We start from the raw sequence: 27,472 nt of genomic DNA, 5'->3' as shown, positions 1-27,472 counted from the left end.
CTTTAAGATACACCACTCTGTGAAGGCAGAGAGGGATTATTTGGGATATTTTGGAGGCAAATGTCATTGGGCAATACCTCTATGAAGGGATAAATGGATAAATGATAAGACATAGGTCCTATATTTCTTAGTTTATTTTAAAGTACTACAAAGGCAAAGGTGAAAGCCTCTAGTTAGTTTCTTCAGGGACTTGAGATTGAATGTTCTCCATTTGAAATTAAGTTGGAGAAGCAAGCACATCCTGAAATTCCTTTCCTCTCCTCCAATTTTTGGTAAGCACTTAGAAAACTCGATTAATTCTAAGGGACTGTGTAACACTAAGCTGTGCCATCTTTTCTAATGTCTTCATGAAGCAGGTTAATTGTGCTGTTTATGAGTAGAAAGAAAGTGCCTTTCTTCAGTCATCTTTGGGTGTAGCTAATTATTTTCTTGGAAGAAGGCTTTATTTTTAATCTTGAAGCATTTCTAGGGCTTAGATTTTAATGGAGCACCATTATTATTCCCCAAAGGAAAAGATACCATCTGTAGTTAAACAAGATGGGACTCTGGGATTGATATCTAGTCTTTAGTCTTTATTATATTAAAAAAATATGAACCCATTGATGACCTTACACTCTGACTCAATGAAAATAAAAGAATTTTTAATAAAGAGAATATTATGCAGTTTGATTAAAATTAATTTCTTAAAGATCAAATAAGTCCTGTTATTTGGAAAAGCAATCCTAGAACAGTAGATCTCAGGAGTCACTATGTAGTTGCTATGGGATCTTGACCTTGAGGTCAGGAATGGTAAAGATAATTAAGAAGGGAGAGCTTATGAAAATCATAGATGGGGACAGAGTTTTGCATCTTGTATTGAATATTCAATGGAAACAACTCTCTGCCTCAGGAGAAATAAGATTTTAGGAAGATAAAATTAAAAAAAAAACTTTGAAAGAAACTTACAGTTAAATAGTTCTGGCAAATTAAAGTAAAATTCTCACAAACAGGACTTTTTAAATAGAGTCTATTCTGAAGCTCTATTCTGGCCATTCATCACCATCTGTTCATGAAGTGAAAATTCCTACCATTAGTATTTAGACACAGGCCATGTGAAAGAGAATCCGTTGTAAAGAGTAATATCGATTATACCAATAACAGTTAACCAGTACTAAGAATCTCGGAGAAGGCAATGGCACCCCACTCCAGTACTCTCGCCTGGAAAATTCCAGGGACAGAGGAGCCTGGTAGGAGGCTGTCTATGGGGTCACCCAGAGTTGGACATGACTGAAGCAACTCAGCAGCAGCAGCAGCCAGCAGTATTAAGTATCTAAGTCATTATTGAAACGAGCAATAGATTTTTATCTTTCCTCACAGCACCGTTGCTTTTCAGAAACTACCTCTGAAATTAAAGAAATTTTCATATGAAAATCATGCCCATTCTAGAAAATTTTAGAGAAAAATTGAAAGAAAAAATATAATTCTGTCACCAAAGGCAACCAGTGCCAACATTTATTTCCTTTTGATACTGTTCTAAGTCACGACTGCACACTGTTACTACTTCCTGTTACTGCAACTGCAGTTACTACCACCACCTTTTCACGCACCATTTACTGAAAGTAACATTATCTTTTTACCAATATTCACATATCTTTTCAGTTTTATTGAGAAATAATTGACATACATCAGTATGTATATTTTAAGTGTACAGCATGATGGTTTAATTTACACATATTGGGAAATGATTATCACAGTGTTCAGTTCAGTTCAGTTCAGTTGCTCAGTCGTGTCCAACTCTTTGCGACCCCATGAATCGCAGCACGCCAGGCCTCCCTGTCCATCACCAACTCCTGGAGCTCACTCAGACTCACGTCCATTGAGTCCGTGATGCCATCCAGCCATCTCATGCTGGGTTGTCCCCTTCTCCTCCTGCCCCCAATCCCTCCCAGCATCAGAGTCTTTTCCAGTGAGTCAACTCTTCACATGAGGTGGCCAAAGTACTGGAGTTTCAGCCTCAGCATCAGTCCTTCCAAAGAATACCCAGGGCTGAACTCCTTTAGGATGGACTGGTTGGATCTCCTTGCAGTCTAAGGGACTCTCAAGAGTCTGCTCCAACATCACAGTTCAAAAGCATCAATTCTTCGGCACTCAGCTTTCTTCACAGTCCAACTCTCACATCCATACATGACTACTGGAAAAACCATAGGCTTGACTAGACGGACCTTGGTTGGCAAAGTAATGTCTCTGCTTTTCAATATGCTGTCTAGGTTGGTCATAACTTTTCTTCCAAGGAGTAAGCGTCTTTTAATTTCATGGCTGCAGTCACCATCTACAGTGATTTTGGAGACTAAAAAAATAAAGTCTGACACTCTTTCCACAGTTTCCCCATCTATTTGCCATGAAGTGATGGGACCAGATCCCATGATCTTCCTTTTCTGAATGTTGAGCTTTAAGCCAACTTTTCCACTCTCCTCTTTCACTTTCATCAAGAAGCTTTTTAGTTCCTTTTCACTTTCTGCCATAAGGGTGGTGTCATCTGTATATCTGAGGTTATTGATATTTCTCCTGGCAATCTTGATTCCAGCTTGTGTTTCTTCCAGTCCAGCGTTTCTCATGATGTACTCTGCATAGAAGTTAAATAAGCAGGGTGACAATATACAGCCTTGATGTACTCCTTTTCCTATTTGGAACCAGTCTGTTGTTCCATGTCCAGTTCTAACTGTTGCTTCCTGACCTGCATATAGGTTTCTCAAGAGGCAGGTCAGGTGGTCTGGTATTCCCATCTCTTTCAGAATTTTCCACAGTTGATTGTGATCCACACAGTCAAAGGCTTTGGCATAGTCAATAAAGTGGAAATAGATGTTTTTCTGGAACTCTCTTGCTTTTTCGATGATCCAGCGGATGTTGGCAATTTGATCTCTGGTTCCTCTGCCTTTTCTAAAACCAGCTTGAACATCTGAAAGTTCACGGTTCACATATTGCTGAAGCCTAGCTTGGAGAATTTTGAGCATTACTTTACTAGCACGTGAGATGAGTGCAGTTGTGCGGCAGTTTGAGCATTCCTTGGCATTGCCTTTCTTTGGGATTGGATTGAAACCTGTTTAGTTAAGTGTTTAATTAACATTCATCATTTCATGTAGATAAAATTAAAAAAAAATTTTCCTTGGAGTGAGAACTCTTAGGATCTACTCTGTTACTGTTCCTATGTACCATACTGTAATGTTGACTATAGTCATTATTTTGTACTAGTATTTATCTTATGGCTGGAAGCTTGTGCCTTTTGATCACCTTTCTCAAATTCTTCCTCCTCCTCCCTCCTGATACCACCTCTGGTAACCACGAATCTGATCCCTTTTTTTCTATGAGTTTTTTTTTTTTTAATCAGCCTCCACATAAAGTGAGGTCATACATTATTTGTCTTTCTCTGATATATTTCACTTAGAAAAATGCCTTCAAGATTCATCTGTGTTTTTAGGAATGTTACGATTTTCTCATTTTTATGGCTGAATAATATACCGTTGTGTATCTATATATCTAGATCCAGATATAGACACACATTACAACTTCTTTATCCATTCATCTGTTGGGAATGCTTAGGTTGTTTTCATGTCTTGGCTATTATGAATAATTTTACTATGAGCATGGTAATTCATATTTTTTTCCAGTTATTGTTTTCACTTCCTTTGGATATATTCACAGAAGTAGAATGACTAGATCATACGGTAGCTCTAGTTTTTAATTTTTTGAGGAATCACAACACTGTTTTTCATGGTGGCAGTAACAATTTACATTTCCACCAACATTGTATAAGGGTTCCCTTTTCTCTGCATCCAAACCACCATTTATTATTTCTCTTTTTCCTGTGTGTGATGGCTATTCTAATAGGCGTGGAGTGATGTCTATTGTGGTTTTAATTTGCCTTTCCCTAATGACTAGAAATATTGAATGTCTTTTCACGCGCCTGTTGGTGGCTGGTAATTTTTAAAATACCATTTTACATTTTATAAAATGGAAATTCAGAAAAGTAAGACAACCTGCCAACTGTTAATACATGACAGTACCAGGATTGGGATCCAAATATACAGAACTCGAAAACCTATTTTTTTGCGTTTCACACACACCCATGCTTTCATATTCTAAAGACTATTTTGTATCCTCCTTTTTCACTTAAAAATAGTATAATAATTAATTCCCTGCCTTTAACTCTTCAAGAAAAGTTTAATTGCCTCAAAAAAGCCCATTCGCAGTGTATTTTCATTTTGATAGAGTTGACATAGTTTTCATTTGACATGCACCTTTGTATTCACTCAGAACCAAATCATTGCAAAAGATAATGTGTGAAGGCTGGATCAGTTAGACTGAGGTCTAGAGTGGAAGTCGCGCAGAACTGGGGGGTGCAGCTGCTGTGGTCAGTGTTCACTGCTGCAGGTCGCTTCCCTGAAAGCCACTCGTTAAGCCAATGAAGACAAAGACCGGCTTGTAGCCAGGTGCTGTTCAGATTAAGATGTTTAATATAAAATTCCGGATGTGCTTCTTACCCTCCATGTTGTTAAGGTCTCTGTGTTTGTCGTAACCAGCTTCTGACTTCTCTGACAGCACTCTGTGCTGCTCTTGACACAGTATTTCTCCATTTCCCTTTACTTTGATTTTTATATCCCAGGAAGTTGTTTGGTGTTTCTTTTCCCAGAGAAGTAAATGATCACCCTCTTTCAAGTTCTGAAAAACTTTCCTGTTACCCACTGAATCCCAATTAGAGAATTTGTAAACATGTTTCCTGGAGACTACCTGTTGAATCCCACGTTTAAGCTATGTTGTGTAAAACACCTTGTTCAATAGAGTTTTATCTGCCTGGTTACCTCAATGTAAGCTGCTTGAAGAGATAAATATTCTCTAAAGAAGCATGAGATATGGATAAAGAACTCTCACATTTATATCAGTTGTTCTGAACAGCTAATTAAATATCAATTCGTTATCATTTTTTTTCTTGAGCACTTGTACTATATATAACTGGTATTGTAGTAGACGCCGGGCATAGAGTAGAGAAAAGAAATACAAACTGTCCCTGCCCTCAGGGAGCATAATATCTAGTGGGAGAGGCACCTAAAAATAAGCAAACATATTGTGTTATACTGTAATTGTGTGTACACTGTACATCCTGATATTCTTTTGTAATTTATAAACTTAGTAATAATAGTGTTTCTTCTATAAAATTTTGTTGTGTTTTGTTCCCATTCATTCTTAAGCTGTGTTTCAAGCTTCAATTTAAGATGTCTGTCCATTGGTTTGCCAACAGTCTTTGGGTTAAAAAAAAAGCCTGAAGCAAAATGGAACTCTGTGATTTTGCTTATGTACTGGTCCCATATCCATTTAAGGATACTTTACTTAAGGGGAAATCTCTCAGTGTCTTTCCTGCTTCCGTGGAATTACTCTTGGGCCAGTCAGGAAATTCTTGGATTCCTAACAAGAAAATGTGTGCCTGACACTGGCTCTGCTCAACCTCACAGATTGTGAAAGCGCTTGTCAGTTGCGCCAGTAAATCTTCCCTCTCTTACCGCAGGTCCAAGGATCTCATAAAGGAGGCCATCCTTGACAATGACTTTATGAAGAACTTGGAGCTGTCACAGATCCAAGAGATTGTGGATTGTATGTACCCGGTGGAGTACGGCAAAGACAGCTGCATCATCAAAGAAGGAGATGTGGGGTCACTGGTGTATGTCATGGAAGGTATGCTTTGTAACCACGTTCCCCTGACATTCAAATATTCTCTTTTCATCTTATCAGCCTGCACACAGATGGCAGTGCATTACATGAGACAATTCCATTTTTCTTGTTTGTTGTTGTTGAGAAACAGTTTGAAAAGAGGGAGAACACTGCTTAGACACAGAGGTTGATTAATCATTTGAAGTGTTTGTGTTTAGAATTATTAAAATGAAAATCTAGTATTTTTTCAGATATGGGGAAAGGACAATAACATGAAAAAAAAAACATTGCTATTTATTGCACTGCGTAAGACCACACACTGTCAGATCATTGAGCAAACTCAAAGCTTCATTGGAAGCTCAAGTCTATTGGAAGTATTTTTGGTCAGATAATCAAAGTATCTTCAGCTCCACTTTACCTCCCATTATATGACTGGCCTTCTGCTATGTTGCTTCTACAAAAAGAGAATGTTTTCACTGTCTCTTGGGTGTCTGATAGAGGTGGATCATAAAGGTTGGATAGTGTATTAACTTCCTGATTATTAAGAGTGGTAGCTTGTTTCATAAATATTGCACAAACTAAGATAGAAACTGCTTAAAAAAAACTGAGGCATGCACTGTATAAATATGTTTTATGCTTCTGTATATTTTCACATTATAAATTTTTTAACTTGAAATTTATAATGGCATGTTTTCCTTTTGGGGGACGAAAAAGCCTGAAATCATGAATGAATCAGCTGAGAAGGAAGTGAGTTCAAAGATGTCTATAGTAGAAGACAGTCGGCTTAGAAAATCCACAATCGATTGATTTGGTGGCAGTTAGTGTTTTACCCAAAGCATTCATGCTGGTGTCCTGTAACTGTCAGTTTTACAGGTCATTCAGAAGAGAGGTGTATTTGGGCAAGTCAGTTACCTTCTCTGTTTCACCCAGCTTATGAAAAAGGAGATACTCTTTCTTTCTGGCCATGGTTCTCCACTGGTGATGAATCTGTCCCCCAGGGACATTTGGTGATGTTCAGAGACGTTTGGTTGTCACACGTTGGGTAAGGGTGGGCATGAAGGAGGCTCCTGGTGTCTAGCAGGAAAAGAACAGAGGTGCTAATCAACAGGCAATGAGTGGCCCACAACCATGCATGCCCTGTCCTTAGTGCCTGTGCTGAGAAATCTTGCTTTCTACCTTCTTCGCAGGACTGTTATGAAGTTGGTATGAGTAAGTTGTGTAGCTATATAATACAAAGTGTAAAACATTGTAGAATAGCAATCATTATTTCTATTAAATACTTGAAAGTATGCAAAACATGTTCTTTCTACATTTGTCATTCACCTTTTAATTTTTCTTTGTGATTCTTTCTTGACATACTGAAATCAGGCATTTGATATTTATTAATCTCTATCACTTTTTTCTTTATAATTTTCAGCTTTGTGTCAGGGTTACAGAGTTTCTCCCCATGCCAAAAGGATGTCAATGTTCGGTTAGGCTTTCCGCTGACAAAAACAAAGTATCGTAAACAAAAACACAAACAATATGTACTTGGCAGAGAATTGCAGGGAAAGGAGGTGAACTTACAGGGAAAGGGTGGACGTGGGTAGTGAGCAGGAGCAATGAGAGAAGTGGAAGAAATATATAGAGGCCAAGTGCAGACTATAAATATAGAGGCAAATGTAAAGAACTATTAACATTTAGAAACCAAGTTTAAAGCCTTTCTGAGATGATATTATATCAATAGTTTCATATTATTTGATTACTTATGTATTTTACTGGCCAGGCACATTTTTAAGAATTCAGATATTGTATAAAGCAGAGTGTACTTTACTTCAGTCATTTTAAATGCTCATTGATATTCCAACAAAAGTCCATCTCTTCAAAGCTATGGTTTTTCCAGTAGTCATGTATGGATGTGAGAGTTGGGAGTATAAAGAAAGCTGAGTATTGAAGTATTGATGCTTTTGAACTATGGTGTTGGAGAAGACTCTTGAGAGTCCCTTGGACTGCAAGGAGATCCACCTAGTCAATCCTAAAGGAAATAAGCCCTGAATATTCATTGGAAGGACTGATGCTGAAGCTGAAACTCCAATACTTTGGCCAGCTAATGCAAAGAACTGACTCATTGGAAAAGACCCTGATGCTGGGAAAGATTGCAGGCAGGAGGAGAAGGGGACAACAGAGGATGAAGTGGTTGGATGGCATCAATGACATGATGGACATGAGTCTGAGTAGGCTTAGGGAGTTGGTGCGGAGAAGGTAATGGCACCCCACTCCAGTACTCTTGCCTGGAAAATCCCATGGACAGAGGAGCCTGGTAGGCTGCAGTCCATGGGGTCGCGAAGAGTCAGACATGACTGAGTGACTTCACTTTCACTTTTCACTTTCATGCATTGGAGAAGGAAATGGCAACCCACTCCAGTATTCTTGCCTGGAGAATCCCAGGAACGGGGGAGCCTGGTGGGCTACCGTCTATGAGGTCACACAGAGTTGGACATGACTGAAGCGTCTTAGCAACAGTAGTAGGGAATTGGTGATGGACAGGGAAGCCTGGCATGCTGCAGTCCATGGGGTTGCAGAGAGTCAGACATGACTGAGCGACTGAACTGAACTGATTGAGTTCCATTCCAGAAATGAGTAGTTTGAAAACCTGTATGTTCATGTTCAGTTTTCCTCACACATTTTTTTCTAAAAATTTCTGTTTAATTCATGCCATTTCTGTTTTCTAAGATTAAATTCAACTTTACTAGCTATATTAGAAGGAGCTTGAAAATTATACTTAATATTTGTTAGTTTTTAGAACTCAATGCCCAACATATAGAGCATGCTTTTTCTAAACTCTTTCTGTGTATAAAATTTCTTTAATTCTCAAAGTGATCCTGTGAGGTAAGGGCTAGTATTTATTATCCCCTTTTATAGATATGAAGACTGAGGCCCACCTGGTTTATAGTATAGTTAGGAGTGAACTCAAGTAATCTGGATTCAGAGCTCAAGCTCTTAATATGGGACTCTGTATTGGTGATGGTTCTCCAAAGAAAAAAAGCCAATGGGATATATGTGTGTATATATCTGAGTAGTGAGAGAGAGGTTTATTTTAAGGAATTGACTTCCATGATTGTGGAGACTGGAAAGCCATCGGCTTGCTGGTAAAATTCACCCTTCCTCCAGGTACATCAGTCTTTTTTCCTGATAAGACTTCAACTGATTGGATGAAGTCTTATCAACATTAAGAAGGTAGTCTGCTTTAACTCAAAGACTACTAATTTAAATGTTAATTCCAGCAAAGAAATACCTTCATAGAAATGTCTGGTGTAATATTTGACCAAATATCTGGGTATCATGGGCTTGCAAGTTGACTTATAAAATTAACCATCACAGGTCCATTCCTTGTCAACGTGGCACCCGTACATATCTCCTTAAACTATACCAAAATATCCAAGTAAAGACAATAATAAGGTTATACTTCTGTCTAACATGATATAATAATCTTGTGTATAAAGAAAACAAACAAGCCATTTTCCCAGAAAAGGAAGCAAAGTCCTTGGGTGGTGGTCATTTCTCCTCTCCTCAATACCCCATATCTCAAATATTTGATGCAACATTCAGTTCAGTTGCTCAGTCGTGTCCAACTCTTTGCAACCCCATGGACTGCAGCATGCCAGGCTTCCTTGTCTATCACCAACTCCTGGAGCTTGCTGAAAGTCATGTCCATCAAGTCAGTGGTGTCATCTAACCATCTTACCCTCTGTTGTCCCCTTCTCCTCCTGCCGTCAATCTTTCTCAGCATCAGGGTCTTTTCCAAAGAGTCAGATCTTCACATCAGGATACAACATTAAGAAAACTCAAATACTATGAAATAAAGTGAATACATCTTATGTTACATGATAATGGTATCTGCGAGGAAAGGCAACAAAAATTTTATGCACGAATGCACTCCCTCAAGTATACACACATAAATAAAAACATATTTATAACAAAGAAGAAATATCCATGGCAGATTTCCCTAGGTAAATGTAAATATGCTAATTTTTCCACATTTCATCAAGCTAATTTTAATATATTTTGTTTATCTTCTTTTTTGCTGCTAGACTGACTACATGGCAAGTCATCTCAATTATGTTTTTAAAAACAGGGTTCTAAATAGTGTATCTAGTCAAAATCACAGATTTTGCAATGATGGTGTTGGTTGCTTAAAGTTAAATTCACTAAATGGCTGTGCTCTTATAACCTGATGCAAATCTGCCCCCAAGTTGTAATTCTAATCAATTCAATGTAATTTTGGCTTATTTTATGCCAATATTCTCATGTGAAAATAATTTAAAATAATAAATCTTGTCATTTAAATGTTTATAAGTTTTAATTGAGGAAATGTTCCATTGCTTAATTAGTTTTTTATCAACACATTTAATCTTCTCAAAATTTAGATGGCACTCTTCTTGGTATAGATGGATTCTTTTTCATTTGTGAACATTATTAATATTTATAAAGAGTATACCATAGCAACAATGGATGAAGAGACTAGAGGATCTTTCACAAACTTGCTTATTATCAGCCATTCAGAAAAACACCCAGGGAATTTACATGGAAAACCATTCCAATTATTCCTACCTCTCTTCAGTTAAATCAAGTTTTCTTCATAAAATGCTTGTTCAACATGTGCCTTAAGTGATTTTTGCTTTAGCCTAGGCAGTGTCCCAAATATTATTGCATACCTAAATGCCAAATTTTCTCATCATTTTAATAGAATAGTCATATGTTAAGACTTAACTAATTAGGATGACAGGGGAAAAATCATCTGGAAGTAGTGTAAATATATCATGTATTTTCAAGCAAAATGAGTTGTATAACTTCAGATATTTATAGTTATTGGCTAGTGAACGTTTTAATTTCAAGTTTTGATTAGAATTACTTTAGTATTAGTTACTTAAGGTAGCAGTGGGTCAAATTGCTAAGGCTTGATTTATGTTTTAATCAAATTTCAAATATATATATGACTTACAGAATAATTTAATACAGCTTATTCTCTTAAACCAATAGATTTTGGTCTTAATTATGGAGTAATATTTGTTAATATCTTTATACTCTTGCCCTCTTTTTTTTCCATGAAGGTAAACTTCATCTTTGCTAAGTCACTTCAGTTGTCCGACTCTTTGCAACTCCGTGGACCATAGCCCACCAGACTTCTCTGTCCCTGGGATACTCCCAGGGAAGAATACTCAGTTCAGTTCAGTTCAGTCGCTCAGTTGTGTCCGACTCTTTGTGACCCCATGAATCGCAGCACGCCAGGCCTCCCTGTCCATCACCAACTCCCGGAGTTCACTCAGACTCACATCCATTGAGTCCGTGATGCCATCCAGCCATCTCATCCTCGGTCGTCCCCTTCTCCTCCTGCCCCCAATCTCTCCCAGCATCAGAGTCTTTTCCAATGAGTCAGTTCTTCGCATGAGGTGGCCAAAGTACTGGAGCTTCAGCTTTAGCATCATTCCTTCCAAAGAAATCCCAGGGTTGATCTCCTTCAGAATGGACTGGTTGGATCTCCTTGCAGTCCAAGGGACTCTGAAGAGTCTTCTCCAACACCACAGTTCAAATGCATCAATTCTTCAGCGCTCAGCCTTCTTCACAGTCCAACTCTCACATCCATACATGACCACATGAAAAACCATAGGCTTGACTAGACGGACCTTAGTCGGCAAAGTAATGCCTCTGCTTTTGAATATGATATCTAAGTTGGTCATAACTTTTCTTCCAAGGAGTAAGCGTCTTTTAATTTCATGGCTGCAGTCACCATCTGCAGTGATTTTGGAGCCCCCCAAAATAAAGTCTGACGCTGTTTCCACTGTTTCCCCATGAAGTGATGGGACTGGATGCCATGAGCTTCGTTTTCTGAATGTTGAGCTTTAAGCCAACTTTTTCACTCTCCTCTTTCACTTTCATCAAGAGGCTTTTTAGCTCCTCTTCACTTTCTGCCATAAGGGTGGTGTTATCTGCATATCTGAGGTTATTGATATTTCTCCTGGCAATCTTGATTCCAGCTTGTGTTTCTTCCAGTCCAGCATTTCTCATGATGTACTCTGCATATAAGTTAAATAAACAGGGAGACAGTATACAGCCTTGACGTACTCCTTTTCCTATTTGGAACCAGTCTGTTGTTCCGTGCTATTTCCTTCTCCAGGGGATGTTCCCAACCCAGGGACTGAACCTTATGTCTTCTATACTGGCAGGTGGGTTCTTTACCACTAGCGCCACCCACAAAGCCCCAAACTTCAACTACAGTCATCCAAAAGAAGTTCTGATTTAGCAATTGAGAATTGGTAATGTAAATCAAACACCTTCTTTGGGAATTTGATTTAATATTTTTGTATTGAAAAATGTGTACTTTATATGCATTGAAGTGATGTGCTTAGAGATATTGCTTTTACAGATTTTCTGTGATCTTTCACTGTGGAAGTGCATAGATTACATGTTATTTTCTAAAAATGGCAAGTATCTGTTTAGTGTTCGTTGTTGACTATTTTCAGTTAAACTTTTAAGCGAAACCATCAAGCTGTTTTAATTTTCATTTGCAGAGTGCTTGTTAATGATAACAGCTTTTATATAATGCCTTATATGTGGCATTGCCCCCATCCCTCTCCTCTTCTTAGTTCCTTCTCTCTTTTTACAAGCATAGCTACCAGTTAGTTTAATCTTGGTCCACCTCTGAGGTTTTATTGTGTAGGGCGGCTGCTGCTAAGTTGCTTCAGTCATGTCCAACTCTGCGGCCCCATAGATGGCAGCCCACCATAGAAGGCTCCCCCTTCCCTGGGATTCTCCAGGCAAGAACACTGGAGTGGGTTGCCATTTCCTTCTCCAATGCATGAAAGTGAAAAGTGAAAGTGACGTCGCTCAGTTGTGTCCGGCACTTAGCGACTCCATGGACTACAGCCTACCAGGCTCCTCCGTCCATGGGATTTTCCAGGCAAGAGTACTGGAGTGGGGTGCCATTGCCTTCTCTGAAGTGTAGGACTAGAGTCTGCCATGTATTGATACTCTCAAAGCTCTCTTCTTTTTTCTGTCTACCATCAATAGTGTTGATTTTGTTTCTCTCACAGGTTTAAAAGAATTTTTTTTAAGAAGGAAAATTTTTTTCAACTCATCACACAGGTGATTTTTAGTAGGACTTTTTATGCAGATGCTAAGTGATCTGTGATTGTTGTTCAGTCTGTAAGTTGTGTCTGACTCTCTGCAACCCCATGAAGTGCAGCACTCCAGGCTTCCCTGGCCTGCATTATCTCCCTGAGTTTGCTCAAACTCATGTCCATTGAGTCAGTGATGCCATCCAACCATCTCATCCTCTGTCTCCCCCTTCTCCTCTTGCCGTCAGTCTTTACTAGCATCAGGGTCTTGTCCAACGAGTCGGCTCTTCACATCAGGTAGCCAAGGCATTGGAGCTTCAGCTTCAGGACCAGTCCTTCCAATGAATATTCAGCGTTGATTTCCTTTAGGATTGACTGGCTTGATCTTTTTACTGTCGAAGGGACTCCCAAGAGTCTTCTTCAACACCACAGTTCAAGAACATCAATTCTTTGGCACTCAGCCTTCTTTCTGGTCCAACTCTCACATGCATACATGACTACTGGAAAAACTACAGCTTTGACTATATAGACCTTTGTTGGCAGAGTAATGTCTCTGCTTTTTAATATACTGTCTAGGTTTGACGTAGCTTTTCTTCCAAGGAGCAGGTGTCTTTCAGTTTTGTGGCTGCAGTCACATCCAGTCTCTAGATTCTGTTGTTAATTGCACTGAGATTTCCCTTTGTCTTCTGAAGACTGGTCTTCTGCTTCACTTTGCAGTGAATTGGTTGATACCAGGTCTGCCTGTTAAGCTGATGTCCAACATTATTTGTTCTTCAGTGTGAACATGGATCATGCTAGCCACTCACTATCCACAGTAAACTTACTCAATTTCATACTGCAGATTCTCTCCTGCTCCCCTACTCCTTCCCGTGAAACATTTTTCTGTTTTTATAATTAAATAACATATGAAAGCTGACATTCAAAGAGGGATTTTCATATAAAAGATAATTAGTGAAGAGCCTCACCATGTCAGTTGGCATTCAAAACACTATCCAAGAGTATGAGGGAATGGAATGTATTTTCATATGAATTAGCACAGCAAATTTAACACGAGAAACAGACCGTTTTATTTTCCAAAGTCAGGTGGCACCTTTTGGCCTTGTGAGTGTTTCATGTTCATCTGAAAGCTATCTTTAGGATAGTTAAAATATCAATGCATTTAAAGTTATTTTTGCAGTCCCTTTACTAGAACAAGCTTATCATGTTAATGCTAAAGAAGAACCTTATGTACTGTGTTAAAAACAAGACAACAGACCCCAGATTCAGCCACTTATGCAGAGTCCCATGGCACTAAATTGAGACTCTTATAGTTTTGACTCCCCTAGAAATGAAATCTTAAACCAGACAATCAGGTGTCACCTAATTAGCAGCAATTAGGTCATCTATCAGGTAGGATCCTGCTATCCCTAAAAGGAAAATGACCTTGCCATAACCAATCCACTTTTTTTTCCCCTCTAACGTAACTTCCTTACTCCTGCTCCTTTATGCCTACAAAAATCTTCTATTTTGTACAGCTCCTTGAAGTTCCTTTCTTAGCTGCTCAATTGAATACTGTCCAATTCATGACTTGTTAATTAAAACCAATAAGATCTTTAAAATTTACTCAGTTGAATTTTGTTTCTTAACAACTACTTAAATAAAAACAGAAGAAGATAAAATCCATTTAGAAAAATGTTATAAGCAAAGAGGATTTGAAATTTTTAAGTGTGAATATTGACATATATTTCAGTTATGAAGTTAGTGGCAAAAACAGGGATCTAAGATAGTTAGATGTCCCACAGGGTATCATGTTTATTTTGGGGTGCCAAGCTTCCAAAAAGACTTTAATACACTTGAGTGAGTTCAGGAAGCATGACATTTATTTTTAGTGAGTGACATGTCTTGTATGGATGGGCGGTTTAGGAGGAAATGATAACTGTTTTTAAAAAGCTGAAAACAGTGTCATATGAAAAGGGAACTGGTCTTCATGAGTTTGGATGACCTGAGAAAATGCAAGTTATAGGGAAGTCTACACTGGGTCTTCTTGGGAGTCAATATTCTGCTAAATAATATGTTCCAGCTGTGAATGAAGCAGTCCAATGTCATGGCAAGAACACCATCTCAGGAGGCATTCTAGCAGTGATTATAAGAAATGTGCTTGGAGAAATTTAGTGTGGATAGAAGAGGAATTCCCTGTGGCTGAATTGAACACATCTCCTCTCTTTTCCCCAAACTCCAAGCTTCTCAGTCTGTGGTTTTCTGAACAAATATCTTACAAGTTAACTTATGAGAACCCAACCTCCAAATCTGTCTCTTAGAAACTCACCCTTATATATAATATGTGTGTTTTCTTTGGGGTGTTTTTGTATCTTGTATTATATAAATCAGTCAATACTGCAAGTATTCTTATGCTCCTTCATTTTTCTTCCGGTAGTGTCCTCTATTTTATTACCCAATTTCTTTCTCCTTTCCGCTATTGATTATATTTGGGTTGTTCCCAGATATTTTGATCCTGATTATTTATGAAGCTGAGCATCTTCATATATTTATAAGCTGTTGTGTTCTATGAAGTGTCTGTTGTAGTGTTTTGTCCATTTTTCTGTTCGTTGGTTGACTTTACACATTTTGGAGTTTAATCTTTGTCAGTTACATGCATTACAAATATTTTCTCTCATCTGTAGCATGTATTTTCACTTCTTTGTGAAATCTTCTGATGAAGCTGCTGCTGCTGCTAAGTTGTTTCAGTTGTGACCGACTCTGTGTGAACCCATAGATGGCAGCCCACCACGCTCTGCCGTCCCTGGGATTCTCCAGGCAAGAACACTGGAGTGGGTTGCCATTTCCTTCTCCAGTGCATGAAAGTGAAAAGTGAGAGTGAAGTCGCTCTGTCGTGTCCGACTCCTAGTGACCCCATGGACTGCAGCCCACCAGGCTCCTCTGTCCATGGGATTTTCCAGGCAAGAGTACTGGAGTGGGGTGCCATTGCCTTCTCTTCTGATGAAGAGAAGTTATTAATTGTAATGTAGTCAAGTATATAAGTCTACTTCTTGGCTTGTGCTTTCTGTAACTTTATAAGAATACTGGAAGGCAAGGTTTCTCATGCCTGTTTATGTATAAGTACGTGTATGTCCCTGAAGGTATGTGTATAGGTTAGGGATGTGAGATATTATCTCTGAAGGAATAAATCCACATTTATAATATAAAGAAGAGTTGTCTCTTTCAAAGCAGGAAGCTGGAAAGGCAGTACATTTTTGCCTCTTTTTTTTTTCTTTTCCCCACCATATTTAAACAATTTATAAATTGTCCTCAGGGGACAGTAAATATGTTTCTGAATATACTTGATGACAATTTTCCTGTGAGTGTAGATTCTATATCTGGAAATAATCACAAGCCATTTAGTGACAGATATGATGAATAGGGCTCAGTTTAGTCAGTCATGTCCAACTCTTTACAACCCCATGGACTGCAGCACGCCAGGCTTCTCTGTCAATCACCAACTCCTGGACTTGCTCAAACTCATGTCCATTGCGTTGGTGCTGCCATCCAACCATCTTATCCTCTGTCATCCCCTTCTCCTCCTGCCTTCCATCTTCCTCAGCATCAGGGTCTTTTCTAATAAGTCCGCTCTTCCCATTAGTCGGCCAAAGATTGGAGCTTCAGCTTCAGGACCAGTCCTTCCCATGAATATTTAGGACTGATCTCCTTTAGGATGGACTGGTTGGATCTCCTTGCAGTCCGAAGGACTCTCAAGAGTCTTCTCCAACACCACACTTGAAAAGCATCCATTCTTCGGCACTCAGCATTCTTTATGGTCCAACTTTCATATCCATACATGACCACTAGAAAAACCATAGCCTTGACTAGATGGAACTTTGTTGGCAGAGTAATGTCTCTGCTTTTTAATATGCTGTCTAGGTTGGTCATAGCTCTTCTTCCAAGGAGCAAGAGTCTTTTAATTTCATGGCTGCAGTCACCACCTGCAGTGGTTTTGGAGCCCAAGAAAATAAAGTTTGTCACTATTCCCATTGTTTCCCCACCTACTTGCCACGAAGTGATGAGACTGGATGCCATGATTTGGTGATTAATACTCTTTTTTTTGTGTGGCTAAAATGTATAAGGATGTATGTATATGTACCATTATGAAGTAATAACTTTTTTTTAATAAAATTCAAGAAATATCTGAGATGCTTAATCAAGAACATAGTTATCATAAAATGACATATTTTGAAAGATAGTGTTCTTAATACTAATTTGGCTACTTACGTCCTTGTTTGATTTTATAGAGTGTCTTAACATATTGTGGTTATAACAGTATATAGTTCTCCATTTTCTTTCTAAATTATTAATGGTGGAAAAAAAAAGTGAAGAATCTGGCTTTTACTTTTGAAGACTCTTTAAAGCCAAAATAATTAAAACTTGCTATGCTTATCTTTTTGAGATGAGAGTTAAGAAAAGTATCAACTTTTTTCAAAAAAGTAATCTGAAATTGGTAAAGTAGGTCATAGATTGTGTTAAAAAAGGTACAACTATCTTTATTCTCCCCGGTGGATCATGTGGTAAAGAATTTGCCTGGAATGCAGAAGACCTGCATTCTATCCCTTTGCTGGGAAGATCCCCTGGAGGAGGGCATGGCAACCCACTCCAATATTCTTGCATGGAGAATCCCCATGGACAGAGGAGCCTGGCGGGCTGCAGTCCATGGGGTCACAAAGAGCCAGACACAACTGAGCAACTAAACGTACACGTACATCTTTATTGTCAACGGTTATGGGATTTGTTTCTATGGGGACTCATTTTGCTAAAATATCAATATCCCATTCTTCAGTTTTAGAGAATGGCAAATTTGAAAGTTTAAAAATGTATTTTTGATGAAAACTAAAACCAAAAACAGCTTTGCTGAAAAAAATGAAAAGAAAATGTGGATTAGTCCTTCTTGACAATAGTGTAAGAACATGTTGATCCCTTCCTAAAGAGCTGAAATTTACTTCAGTCATCCTTTCATGAGACTATGGAGTAGTTTGCATGCTGAACACTAAACAGTATTCTAAAATTGTTGAGGGTTCATTTTAAGAACACATAGATGTATTTCTTCAGGGACTTTAACAAGATTTCCAATGATTTCTGTGGGAGGCTGGATAGACTAATGCTTTTAATATCAATCCCTCTAATGAAAAAACCTTGAATGGTTAGTAATCGTTTTGGCACAGTCTCAAAGGGCAGGGAAGAAGGGTGCTACTTCCCAGCGCTGTGAAACTGCCTGGCACGACTACCACAGCAACACCTACAGCACTGTAGGGAAGATTTGAATGGATCTCTGAAATCCTTGTTGAAATTCTCTTATGACTCCACATCTGAGGAACATAGCCTGTAATTGCACACACTTTATCTGAGTTTAATTACTGTACCTTTGGAAGACTGCAGTCTGATCTTTATATGAAGACAAGTCTTATCTTTATATTTTATATTTAGGCCCTTCCATAAATTCCATTCTGATGAAAATGATTTTGTACCAAAGCTCCTGCAGTAGTACCCAGATTTAGAATTATGCTAAAGGACTTAAAATAGTATTCAAATCAGTTCTTTAGAATCCACATATCATGCATGTTAAAATATCAAATACTTGTTATTGAGTGTATTTACATTAATGATTTATTTGGTACCTTTTTTTTTTCTTTTGTCTAACTTGTCAAACTTTACCAGAATAAGTAGCTTTCTTTGTATCACAGAACTATCTTAGAGTTCTTCATAAGAATATATGGGAGCAAATGCTTTTAAACCCAAACATTGTTAACTTTCTATTTACTCTTTGCAGTCTCATGTTATTTAACAAGAAGAGTTAGGTTATTCTGTATCCTTTGCAATATCAAAGCAAGTTACTTTGTTAATTTATTAATAGCAAAGCCATATTAGAAAAAGCATCTTGTGAAGGTGGCCAATCTTTTATGAAAGGTAGTTTTCTATTTCACAAATACACTATGGTGTATTTTCAGAGGAAAACCAAAACTTTTCATTAAATCATAATTAATAGTATTTAAAATTTTCCTTCAAATATTAAATATGTTTAATATTTAAAAATATTAAAAATCATTTATTCCCTACTGGCAGAAGAAGGGAATGTGCATTTATTCCCAGCAGAGCTTAATTAATAGCATATTGTAATAATTTTCACTGAAAGCCACTCACATACTCATCATTTTCTTTTTTATGTTTCTATAACTATAAAAACATAATCAATGTTACATTTTATAGCTGTTTATAGATCATCATTTTACATTCCTATTTTATTATATTGTATTTCATAATGGTTTAGAATATTTAATACCTTCAGCATATTCTTAATGTAGATTTATGCTTTTTCCAGTGATTCATTCAGTAATTGTGTGCATGTGTGCATAGTACGTGCCCTCAAACTAAAGCCATTTTTAAAAGATTTCTGGTGCAAAGATTTGTATTGACTCATCCTGTTTGAAATATACACATGGACATATTTGTACTTTGTGTCCATTTATGTGTGTATTAATGTACATGAACTTATCCATTCCCAGAGTTCATATTATCTTCCAGGAGATGATGGGGTGGTGATAGTATTATTTATAGAATCTGTGAAGAGCTGACTCATTGGAAAAGACCCTGATGCTGGGAACAATGGGAGACAGGAGAAGGGGACGACAGAGGATGAGATGGTTGGATGGCATCACTGACTCAATGGACATGAGTTTGAGCAAGCTCCAGGACATAGTGAAGGACAGGGAAGCCTGACATGCTGCAGTCCATGGGGTTCCAAAGAGTTGGACATGATTGAATGACTGAATAGTAACAATAGGCCTCTATAAATGGTTAAATTTCAAATTTACAAGAAAAACAGAAAACTAACAATTATAAATGCTCTAATGTGAATTAAAAATTAGTCTGCAAAGGGAAAACAGTTGGTTGATAGGTTTATGAGCACCACTGTGCATGCCGCTCTCTTAAAAGAAAATTAAGATAACTTGTGTGGAAAGTTGTGAAATTTCATTTAATTCTATGAATTTGAATTATTATATATTAGTTCTAAAGGTGAAAGACATATGAAATAGAAAATGTTTCAGCAGATTTTTCTTTGTGTTCAGAATTAGGTTATATATATACATAGCAGGCATTGCTGAACTGCCATCCTTTCCCCTCCCTCCATATGGTGTGTTTCGACAAAAGTAGAAAGGGTGTTACAGATAACGCAGGGCTTGGATTTGACTGAATGTAGTTCATGAATATATGAAATTCTTTGTATTTCCCTCAACAGTTGACAATAGCGAAGAAAGTATTCAATGAAGTTCTTTTTGCAATAGTTTCTTTACTATGATTCACTAATTCATTTATTTGATTATCATTCATTTATTTGTCCAAGGGCCTTTCTCTTCTGGAGCTTCAATCCTGGTGACAGTCATAGGGGAAAAGCATAAAGAACATGCATGGAGATAAGTACATACATTCCCATAGTGACTCGTGCTATGAATGCTTTCAATACAACAGAATGATGTAGGAGGGAATCGTGAAGATGGGTCTGGTAATTACTGCATAGGTCTAGGAGGGCTTCTCTGAGAGGGGTAACATTTGAGCTGTGACCTGAGTGACAAGGAAGAACCAGGCACACAGGGTGGTAGAGAACTCCAGATGAGGACAATGGCAAGTAGTAAAGCTGGAAGGCGGGGTGAATGTTAAAGAGATAGACAGAAGGCAATGGCATGAATTAAGGTTGCAGAGGTTGACAGAGGCAAGGCTACGTGTAGTAGCCTGTAAGTATTGAGTTGGCCAATGAGTTCACTCGGTTTTTCCATACAGTGTAGTGGAAAACTCTGAACCAACATTTTTGCCAAGTCAATAATTTGTTTTGTTTATTTATTTTTTTTCTATTTCAAGAGATTGGAAAAACAGTAGAGGAGTTTAGGTGGAGATGGGACCTGGTTCTATTTATGTTTTATAGGTAGAAGAATGGATTAATTGCTCTAATAATCAAAGGTTGGAAAGCATGCATTGTAGAGTGGTGGAGGGAGCAGGGATACCATTTGGGAGGCTATGGCAGTAATCTAAGTGAAATAGAATTTTGGCGTGGGCTACGATGGCAGCATAGGAGATGGGGGAAATATGATGTATTCTGGCAGCTCTTAGTTGTGATAGGGAGTAAAAGAAAGAGAAATTGGGAATGACTTGTAGGTTTTTTATTTAAAGAGGTGAATGGTGGTGCCAGTTTCTGAGATGGCAAAAAGTGAAAGGCATTTATGCTTAAGAAAGTAAATTAAGAATGCTATTCGGACAGTGTGAAGTTAAAGTGCCAGTTAGACAGTTCACTGGAGATGTCACGTTGATGACAGTGGATACACATCAGAAAGCTCAGTTAAGAGGTCAGACTGTGGAGGTAGAAGTGTTCTAACTAAACCAGGAATATGAAGACGATTAATCCAAGTAGTTATCTGATAACTATAGTTGTTTTACTTGTAACAGATTAAATGGGTAAATCATGGATATTTTTCTTGTTTAATCACTAAGTCGTGTCCAACTCTTTTCGACTCCATGGACTGCAGGCTTCCCTGTCCTTCACGGTCTCCCTTGCTCAAACTCATGTCCACTGAGTCGGTGATGCCATCCAACTTTCTCATTCTCTTTCATCCACTTCTCCTCCTTCTGTGTAGCTATTCATAAATATTTTTAAATCCTCCATGAAAATTCTTTATAGAAAACTGAAAATTTCTTCCTACATTATGTAAACTAGTATCCTTAATGCAGCATTCTCAAAGTGAAGTCTCTGGACCCTTTTAGGGGCTGCTGCTACCAAGTTGCTTGAGTCGTGTCCGACTCTGTGCGGCCCCATAGACGGCAGCCCACCAGGCTCCCCCGTCCCTGAGATTCTCCAGGCAAGAAGACTGGAGTGGGTTGCCATTTCCTTCTCCAATGCGTGAAAGTGAAAAGTGAAAGTGAAGTTGCTCAGTCGTGTCCGACTGTTAGCGACCCCATGGACTGCAGCCTACCAGGCTCCTCCACCCATGGGATTTACTTGAGGTCCAAAACCATTTTCATAATAATACCAGCATGTTATTTGTTGCCCTCTGTCTCATTCTCTCATGGGTGTTCAGTGGAGTTTTATAAAGGCCATATGATATGTAATATTTGTTGTTGCTGAGTTGTATCCAGCTCTTTTGTGACCCCAGGGACCATAGCCTGTCAGGCTCCACTGTCCATGGAATCTCTCAAGCAAGAATACTAGAGTGGGTTGCCATTTCCTTCTCCAGGGTATCTTCCCATCCCAGGGATCGAACTCACGTCTCCTGCATTGGTGGGAAGATTCCTTACTATTGAACCACCTGGGAAACCCAATAATGTGATATAGCAGCTGATTGATTACAGAAGCAGTTAATGTAGCTCCCTTCTATTGAGCCAGACATCAGTTAGATTTCCAAAAAATATAAAATACTGGGGTGGTTCCTGCTGATTTTTTTTGTTTTAAAAATATATTTAATTTTATTAAAAATATTTTAAAATGTAATAAGTTTGCTATTACTTTCAAGTGAATAATTTTTTTAAAAAATTCTGTTTTAAGTTTTAATGGAATAAATGTCAATAAATGTAGCCCACATAAGCAAAAGCTTTCTGAGGTTTTCAGTAATTTTTCATAACATAAAGAGGTTTTGAGGCTGAAAGTTTGAGAATCACTCCCTTAAGCTATATGACTCAAATACAAATATGAAAAATTGGATGTTTGTCTCAGAAAATAAGCTAGATTAGTTTAAGAACATCAGAATATTAGGTATCAACTTCCCAACCTTCAGATAGCATAGAAATAGTAACATGTTAGAAAACAAATGTTTTTGAATGAAGTCTTGGTACATTAGAAGCAGAAATATTTTTGTAAAGGCTGGCATTTAAATCTAGAGCAAATTGCCCATACATATCAACAATGAGCAAGTAAATTCCATTGAAGAGCTTATTATTCTGTTAATTGCATTACCTTCACAGTTTGAAAGGTATTCTTGAGGCATTTTGTAGGTTCTGTTTGCACTTTCTAATGTTTGAGATTTAAGAATTGACTTGAGTTTCCCAGTGATTATCTTGATTTACTGTAGTAGGATACTGATTTTTTATAATTAGATGTTAATGGTAGTTCTAAAGGAATAAAAGAATCAAACATTTTTAAATTTAATCAGCATTTTGGAGGAGAAAATTTCTTTACTTTGTGCTTATTTCTAACTTAAAAACATCCTTGAAGATGTAACATGTGTTTTCTAAAGGCTCAGAACAACCCATCTGATGCCTTAAATGTTTTCAAATTTGAAAAGAGAGTTTATTATTTTACATGTGGTCCAGTGGAACACTCTTAATGTGTAGATAAACCTAAGTTGTCAGCTGTTGATTGGTTTTCTCTTTTAAAATCCGCATTGCTAAGTAAATGTTTGAAACCTCTGCATATTTCTCTTGTGATGCATTTTGCGAAGAGCTTTTTCATTTGCTAGTGCATTTGCTCATTCTTGATAGCTCACCACCACGCTATTAAACATTTTCTTGGAATGACTTGAAAAAAGATGCTCCTTTCATTTATTGTATGATAGCGTTCTTTCTTCTCCCCACGGCAGCTTTTATGAGATAAGTAATGTTGAGAGATGAAAGGCTTACTCCAACTGTGAACACATATGTCACTATATTGTGATGAGAAATTAATTTTAGTATTTGTTCTTTATACAAGTTATAGTTCAGTGTTTTATGCAAAAGTACATGTTGTTTCCTGTTCTCACAAAGCATAGACTATTCTTGGCATAGCCAGACCACTGAACTAGGTTTCTGTCTCTTGCGCTTTCTGTTGTAAGCTTTGGTCTCAGTTGTCAAGTGAGAGAAATGACCACTGAGCTAAAAGCTATAATTCCTGGGAGTTGAATCCAGATCTATCCCTTAAGCAGCCATTTGGTCATGTTGAAATAATCCTCTCTGCACTTTACTTACTCTTTCCCCACTTTGTGGGCAGTACCTCTTTCCCCCTAACATTAGCTCTAACTGGAAACCCTAGAGCGATTCCAGGCCCCACAGCTGCTGATCTGCAAATCCCCTTCAGGCTGTTGGTTTATTGCTATCCGGTGTCCCTGTCGGCTACTGTTTGACTCGGGACTAGGGTAACTTTTTTTGAAAGTATCCAACAGTTCCTTCCTCTGTATCTGTCTGTCTCTAGATCTTATTTCGCTTTCTTACGTTCTGTACACTACCATGAGCTAGGTCTTTCTCAAAGACAAAAGTGTCTATGTCATCTCCTCGTTTGTCATTTTCCAGTGCCATCTCACGGCAAAAATCCAAACTCCTCTGGGGAGAGATGACCCTATGGTGTAATGAAGAGAGCTGGGTTTTGAAACTTAGTAGATACGAACTTGAATCACAATTTTGCCATCTACATAGCTTAGTAAACTTGGGGAAATTCTTTAACCTTTTCTAGTCATCATTGCCTCGTTTGTCAAATACTGTACATCAAGCATCAGGTTCTGTGTGTGGCACCTGGGGTGCACTTTTGCTCATGGACTTTCTTCTACTTCCCTGCTTAATTCCCTGTACTCACCAGTCTGCGCCTCGGGCTCAACTTCCTCAAATACTTTCTTGTGTCTCTGACTCTTTGCTTTCCTCCGACTGGAGTATATACACTGAAATATTACTGCTCTTCAGAGGCAGTGTAGGAGTTGACTCTGCTGAGAAGCCTTCTCCGACACCTCCCAACTGGGCTGGATTCTTTCCTAAAGTTCCTGTGACATTTTCCATGTCCCTCTATGTAAGCACGTTTATCAGACTGTGTTTTGTTCATTCATCCAATTTATTCATTCAGGAAAGATTTATTTTGCATGTATTATGTGCCCTGTTCTTCCTCTCCTCCCTGTCCCAGATTTGTGAACACCCAGTAACACCTGCTGATGACCCAGCTTCAGTTCTCTATGCAGTGATCACAGCTGGGTGATACTGAACCAACCGGATGGAAGAAACATGAAATATAGCTGCTACCAGCATCCTCTGCTGACCTCAAGGATATTACATGAAAGAGAAATAAACACACTTTTTGTGAACCCTTGTATTTTGAGGGCTCTTTGTTACTCCAACTTAGTGAACCTCTAATACAATAAATGCACAAACGATGATTGGACCCAGGGCATCTGCTGACCGTCTTGTTCCTCAAATAGTCTTCCCAGTTTCTTTAAAAGGCAACTCCAGCATTCCAGTTGTTCAGGCCTCACATTTGGAAACCTTCGCTCTTCTCTTTAGGTCACATACCTTTTTCAGTCCAATCCGTTATCAAATTCTGTTGTCAAAACTTTTGAAATAGTTCCTAAATTTGAAGATTTCTTACTATCTCCATTTGTACCCCTTTAGTCCACGTCACCATTATCCCTCTTCTGAACTATTTCAATAGCTTCCCTGTATCTCTGCTTCCTTCATTGCTTCCAGAGAGTTTGTCACAGCTGCACAAAGCTCTAAGTTAAAAGCTTGTAGCTCTTCTGTTCGAACCCTTCTAGGGATTCCCATATTGATTAAAAGGAAAAAAAGAATATATATTAAAAGTCCTTACCATGGCTATGATGCCACTGGAACTCTTAAATTATTGATTTCTTTAACCTATCTTCCTCACCTCCACCCCTGTGATCCTCACCCCACCCCAGCCACACTGGCTTCCACACTCTTTTTTAAATATGTGCTGTGATTCATGGGGTCGTAAAGAGTTGGACACGACTGAGCGACTGAACTGAACTGAACCTAAACTCTGTCTGAGGGCTTGGCAAATTTTTATTATTTTGCTTAAAATGCTCTTCCTTCAAATATTAGCATGGCCCCATTATCATCTCAGTCATGTCTCTGCTTCTGCTTAATATTCAATGTACAGACACCTTCCATGGCAACCTGCAGAATATACCAATCCCTTCCCCTTCCTGTATGGTACTCTCTACCCGCTTAAGCAACTTAAAAGTCAGAAACTATTAATACCTGTGTTCTCTATAATCCCAGTACTTAACTATAGTGCCTTCACACTGTACATATTCCCTGCATGTTGGTTTCATTAATACCAAATTAATTATATGGGACAGAAATTATATATAGGATATTATACTTCCTCCTATGATCTTTTGAATTAATTTCATAATTCAATTTTTACTTTTCAGACTATATTTTTAATGTATATTTATTACTAATACAGAAAAACTGTCTTTAAGTCAGTGTTTCACGTTTATTATCCAGGATGGACAAATCATAAAGAGTTTTATTTATATTTTTTAAAGGAATATTTACTTCACATGTTTGCTTCCAGATGACAATTCCAGAAATTACACTTGGTGGTGAAACAGTGATTCACTTCATGTCATAAAATTGTACTCCTAGTCCAAACTGCTTAATTCTCCAAACCTCGTATAACATTCCAGTTGAGACTATGTGCTGTTGTTTGTTTCTAGTACTTTTTAGCTTAGGCATTAGAGAAGATGTATTTTGGTTTAAAGCTTTTTTTTTCCAAAAGAGAGTCATAAACCATATAATATTTAAAATTATGTTTTACAATAAAGAATCTAATCTGAAGATAAAATTTAATAAGAAAACAAATTGGAAAGACAGTAAAATATAAGCAGGCAACTGAGAGACGACACATGGGAATTATTTTGTCTCATCTGAAAACCTTGAGTTGGGGCTATCAGTATGGAAGACAAAGAGCTCCCATTTCTCTGTAGTATACCATTCTGAAAATCAGCCCTACTCCTGTCCGAGATCTCTGTGTGTGTGTACATTCTTTGGTGGTATGTCATCTTATTTATGGAATGCTACAGTCTGTCCTACCAGCACTTCTAATGGGAATGATTGAATTCTTGTGTGTTTAGTTGGATATCTCTAAGTCTAGGTCTATGTGTTAAATATGTTTTCTTAATTTATTAGCAGAATTTTAGTTCAGAAGATTAAATGAAGACATGGGTATTGAAGAACCTCTTTAGTCTACCAAACTAAAAAACCTTCTGGTTATTCCCCAGTGCTTAGCTCTAGGCCAGCCATGTATTGTTTCTTTCTTTAGGAAATATGTGTTAATGGAATTTTGCTTGTTCCCCAACACCAGAACGTTAACATTTATTTTAGAGAATCCATACACATACCATCTACTTACAAAATTGTATAATGCACACACAGACAAATCTGTATCGTTTCCTTAAAATCTAGAATTATCGTCTTATAGATAATGAAAATTGATAATAAACTATTAGAACTACCCCCCCCCCAAAAAAAACTAAGAAAATAGGTTTTAAGCATCTAGTTAATTCTGATAATTTTCCCTCTAGGTGAAATTTTTATTTGTTTAATATTTAAACCGTCTGTTGAAATTTAATAAGCCAAAGCTCTAAAAACTGTCTGATCTAGCATAGTATTATTTAGACTGTGCAGACTTTCTATTAAGATCCTTAGGGGTGAGCAGTATGTGTGCGTGTGTGCATGTATGTGATGTATATACATTTATGAATTCTCAACTCATTAAAGATGAAACTTTGGAGGGCACTTAGTGTATTTAAGATCCCAATAATAATATTAGATGGTACTAATAGAGACATTCACAAAACTCTATAATCTTTCATCAATGTGGAAGCATATCCCATTATGCTCAGGAGATAATTTGTTGAGCTAAACTTTGCCCCAAGGAAAGCAAAGGATATTAGAAAAATTTTGAGTAATAATGTTTAGCTTCTCCTCTGTCATAA

General features: G+C 37.8%; 1 protein-coding gene across 1 annotated transcript in view; it reads left to right on the top strand.

Moving 5' to 3' along the window:
* PRKG1 (protein kinase cGMP-dependent 1) overlaps positions 1-27,472 on the top strand; it is a 1,303,224-nt gene that overhangs the window by 79,062 nt on the left and 1,196,690 nt on the right. The window contains exon 2 of the mRNA XM_069567846.1: positions 5,537-5,703. Coding sequence (XP_069423947.1) covers positions 5,537-5,703 — 167 coding nt within the window. The remainder of the gene's footprint in view (positions 1-5,536; positions 5,704-27,472) is intronic.

This window comes from Ovis canadensis, chromosome 22 (genome assembly GCF_042477335.2).
Source record: "Ovis canadensis isolate MfBH-ARS-UI-01 breed Bighorn chromosome 22, ARS-UI_OviCan_v2, whole genome shotgun sequence".
In the NCBI taxonomy this organism is placed as follows: domain Eukaryota; kingdom Metazoa; phylum Chordata; class Mammalia; order Artiodactyla; family Bovidae; genus Ovis; species Ovis canadensis.
Note: the sequence above shows the minus strand (reverse complement) of the source record. Positions and strands in the feature narration are given on the sequence as shown.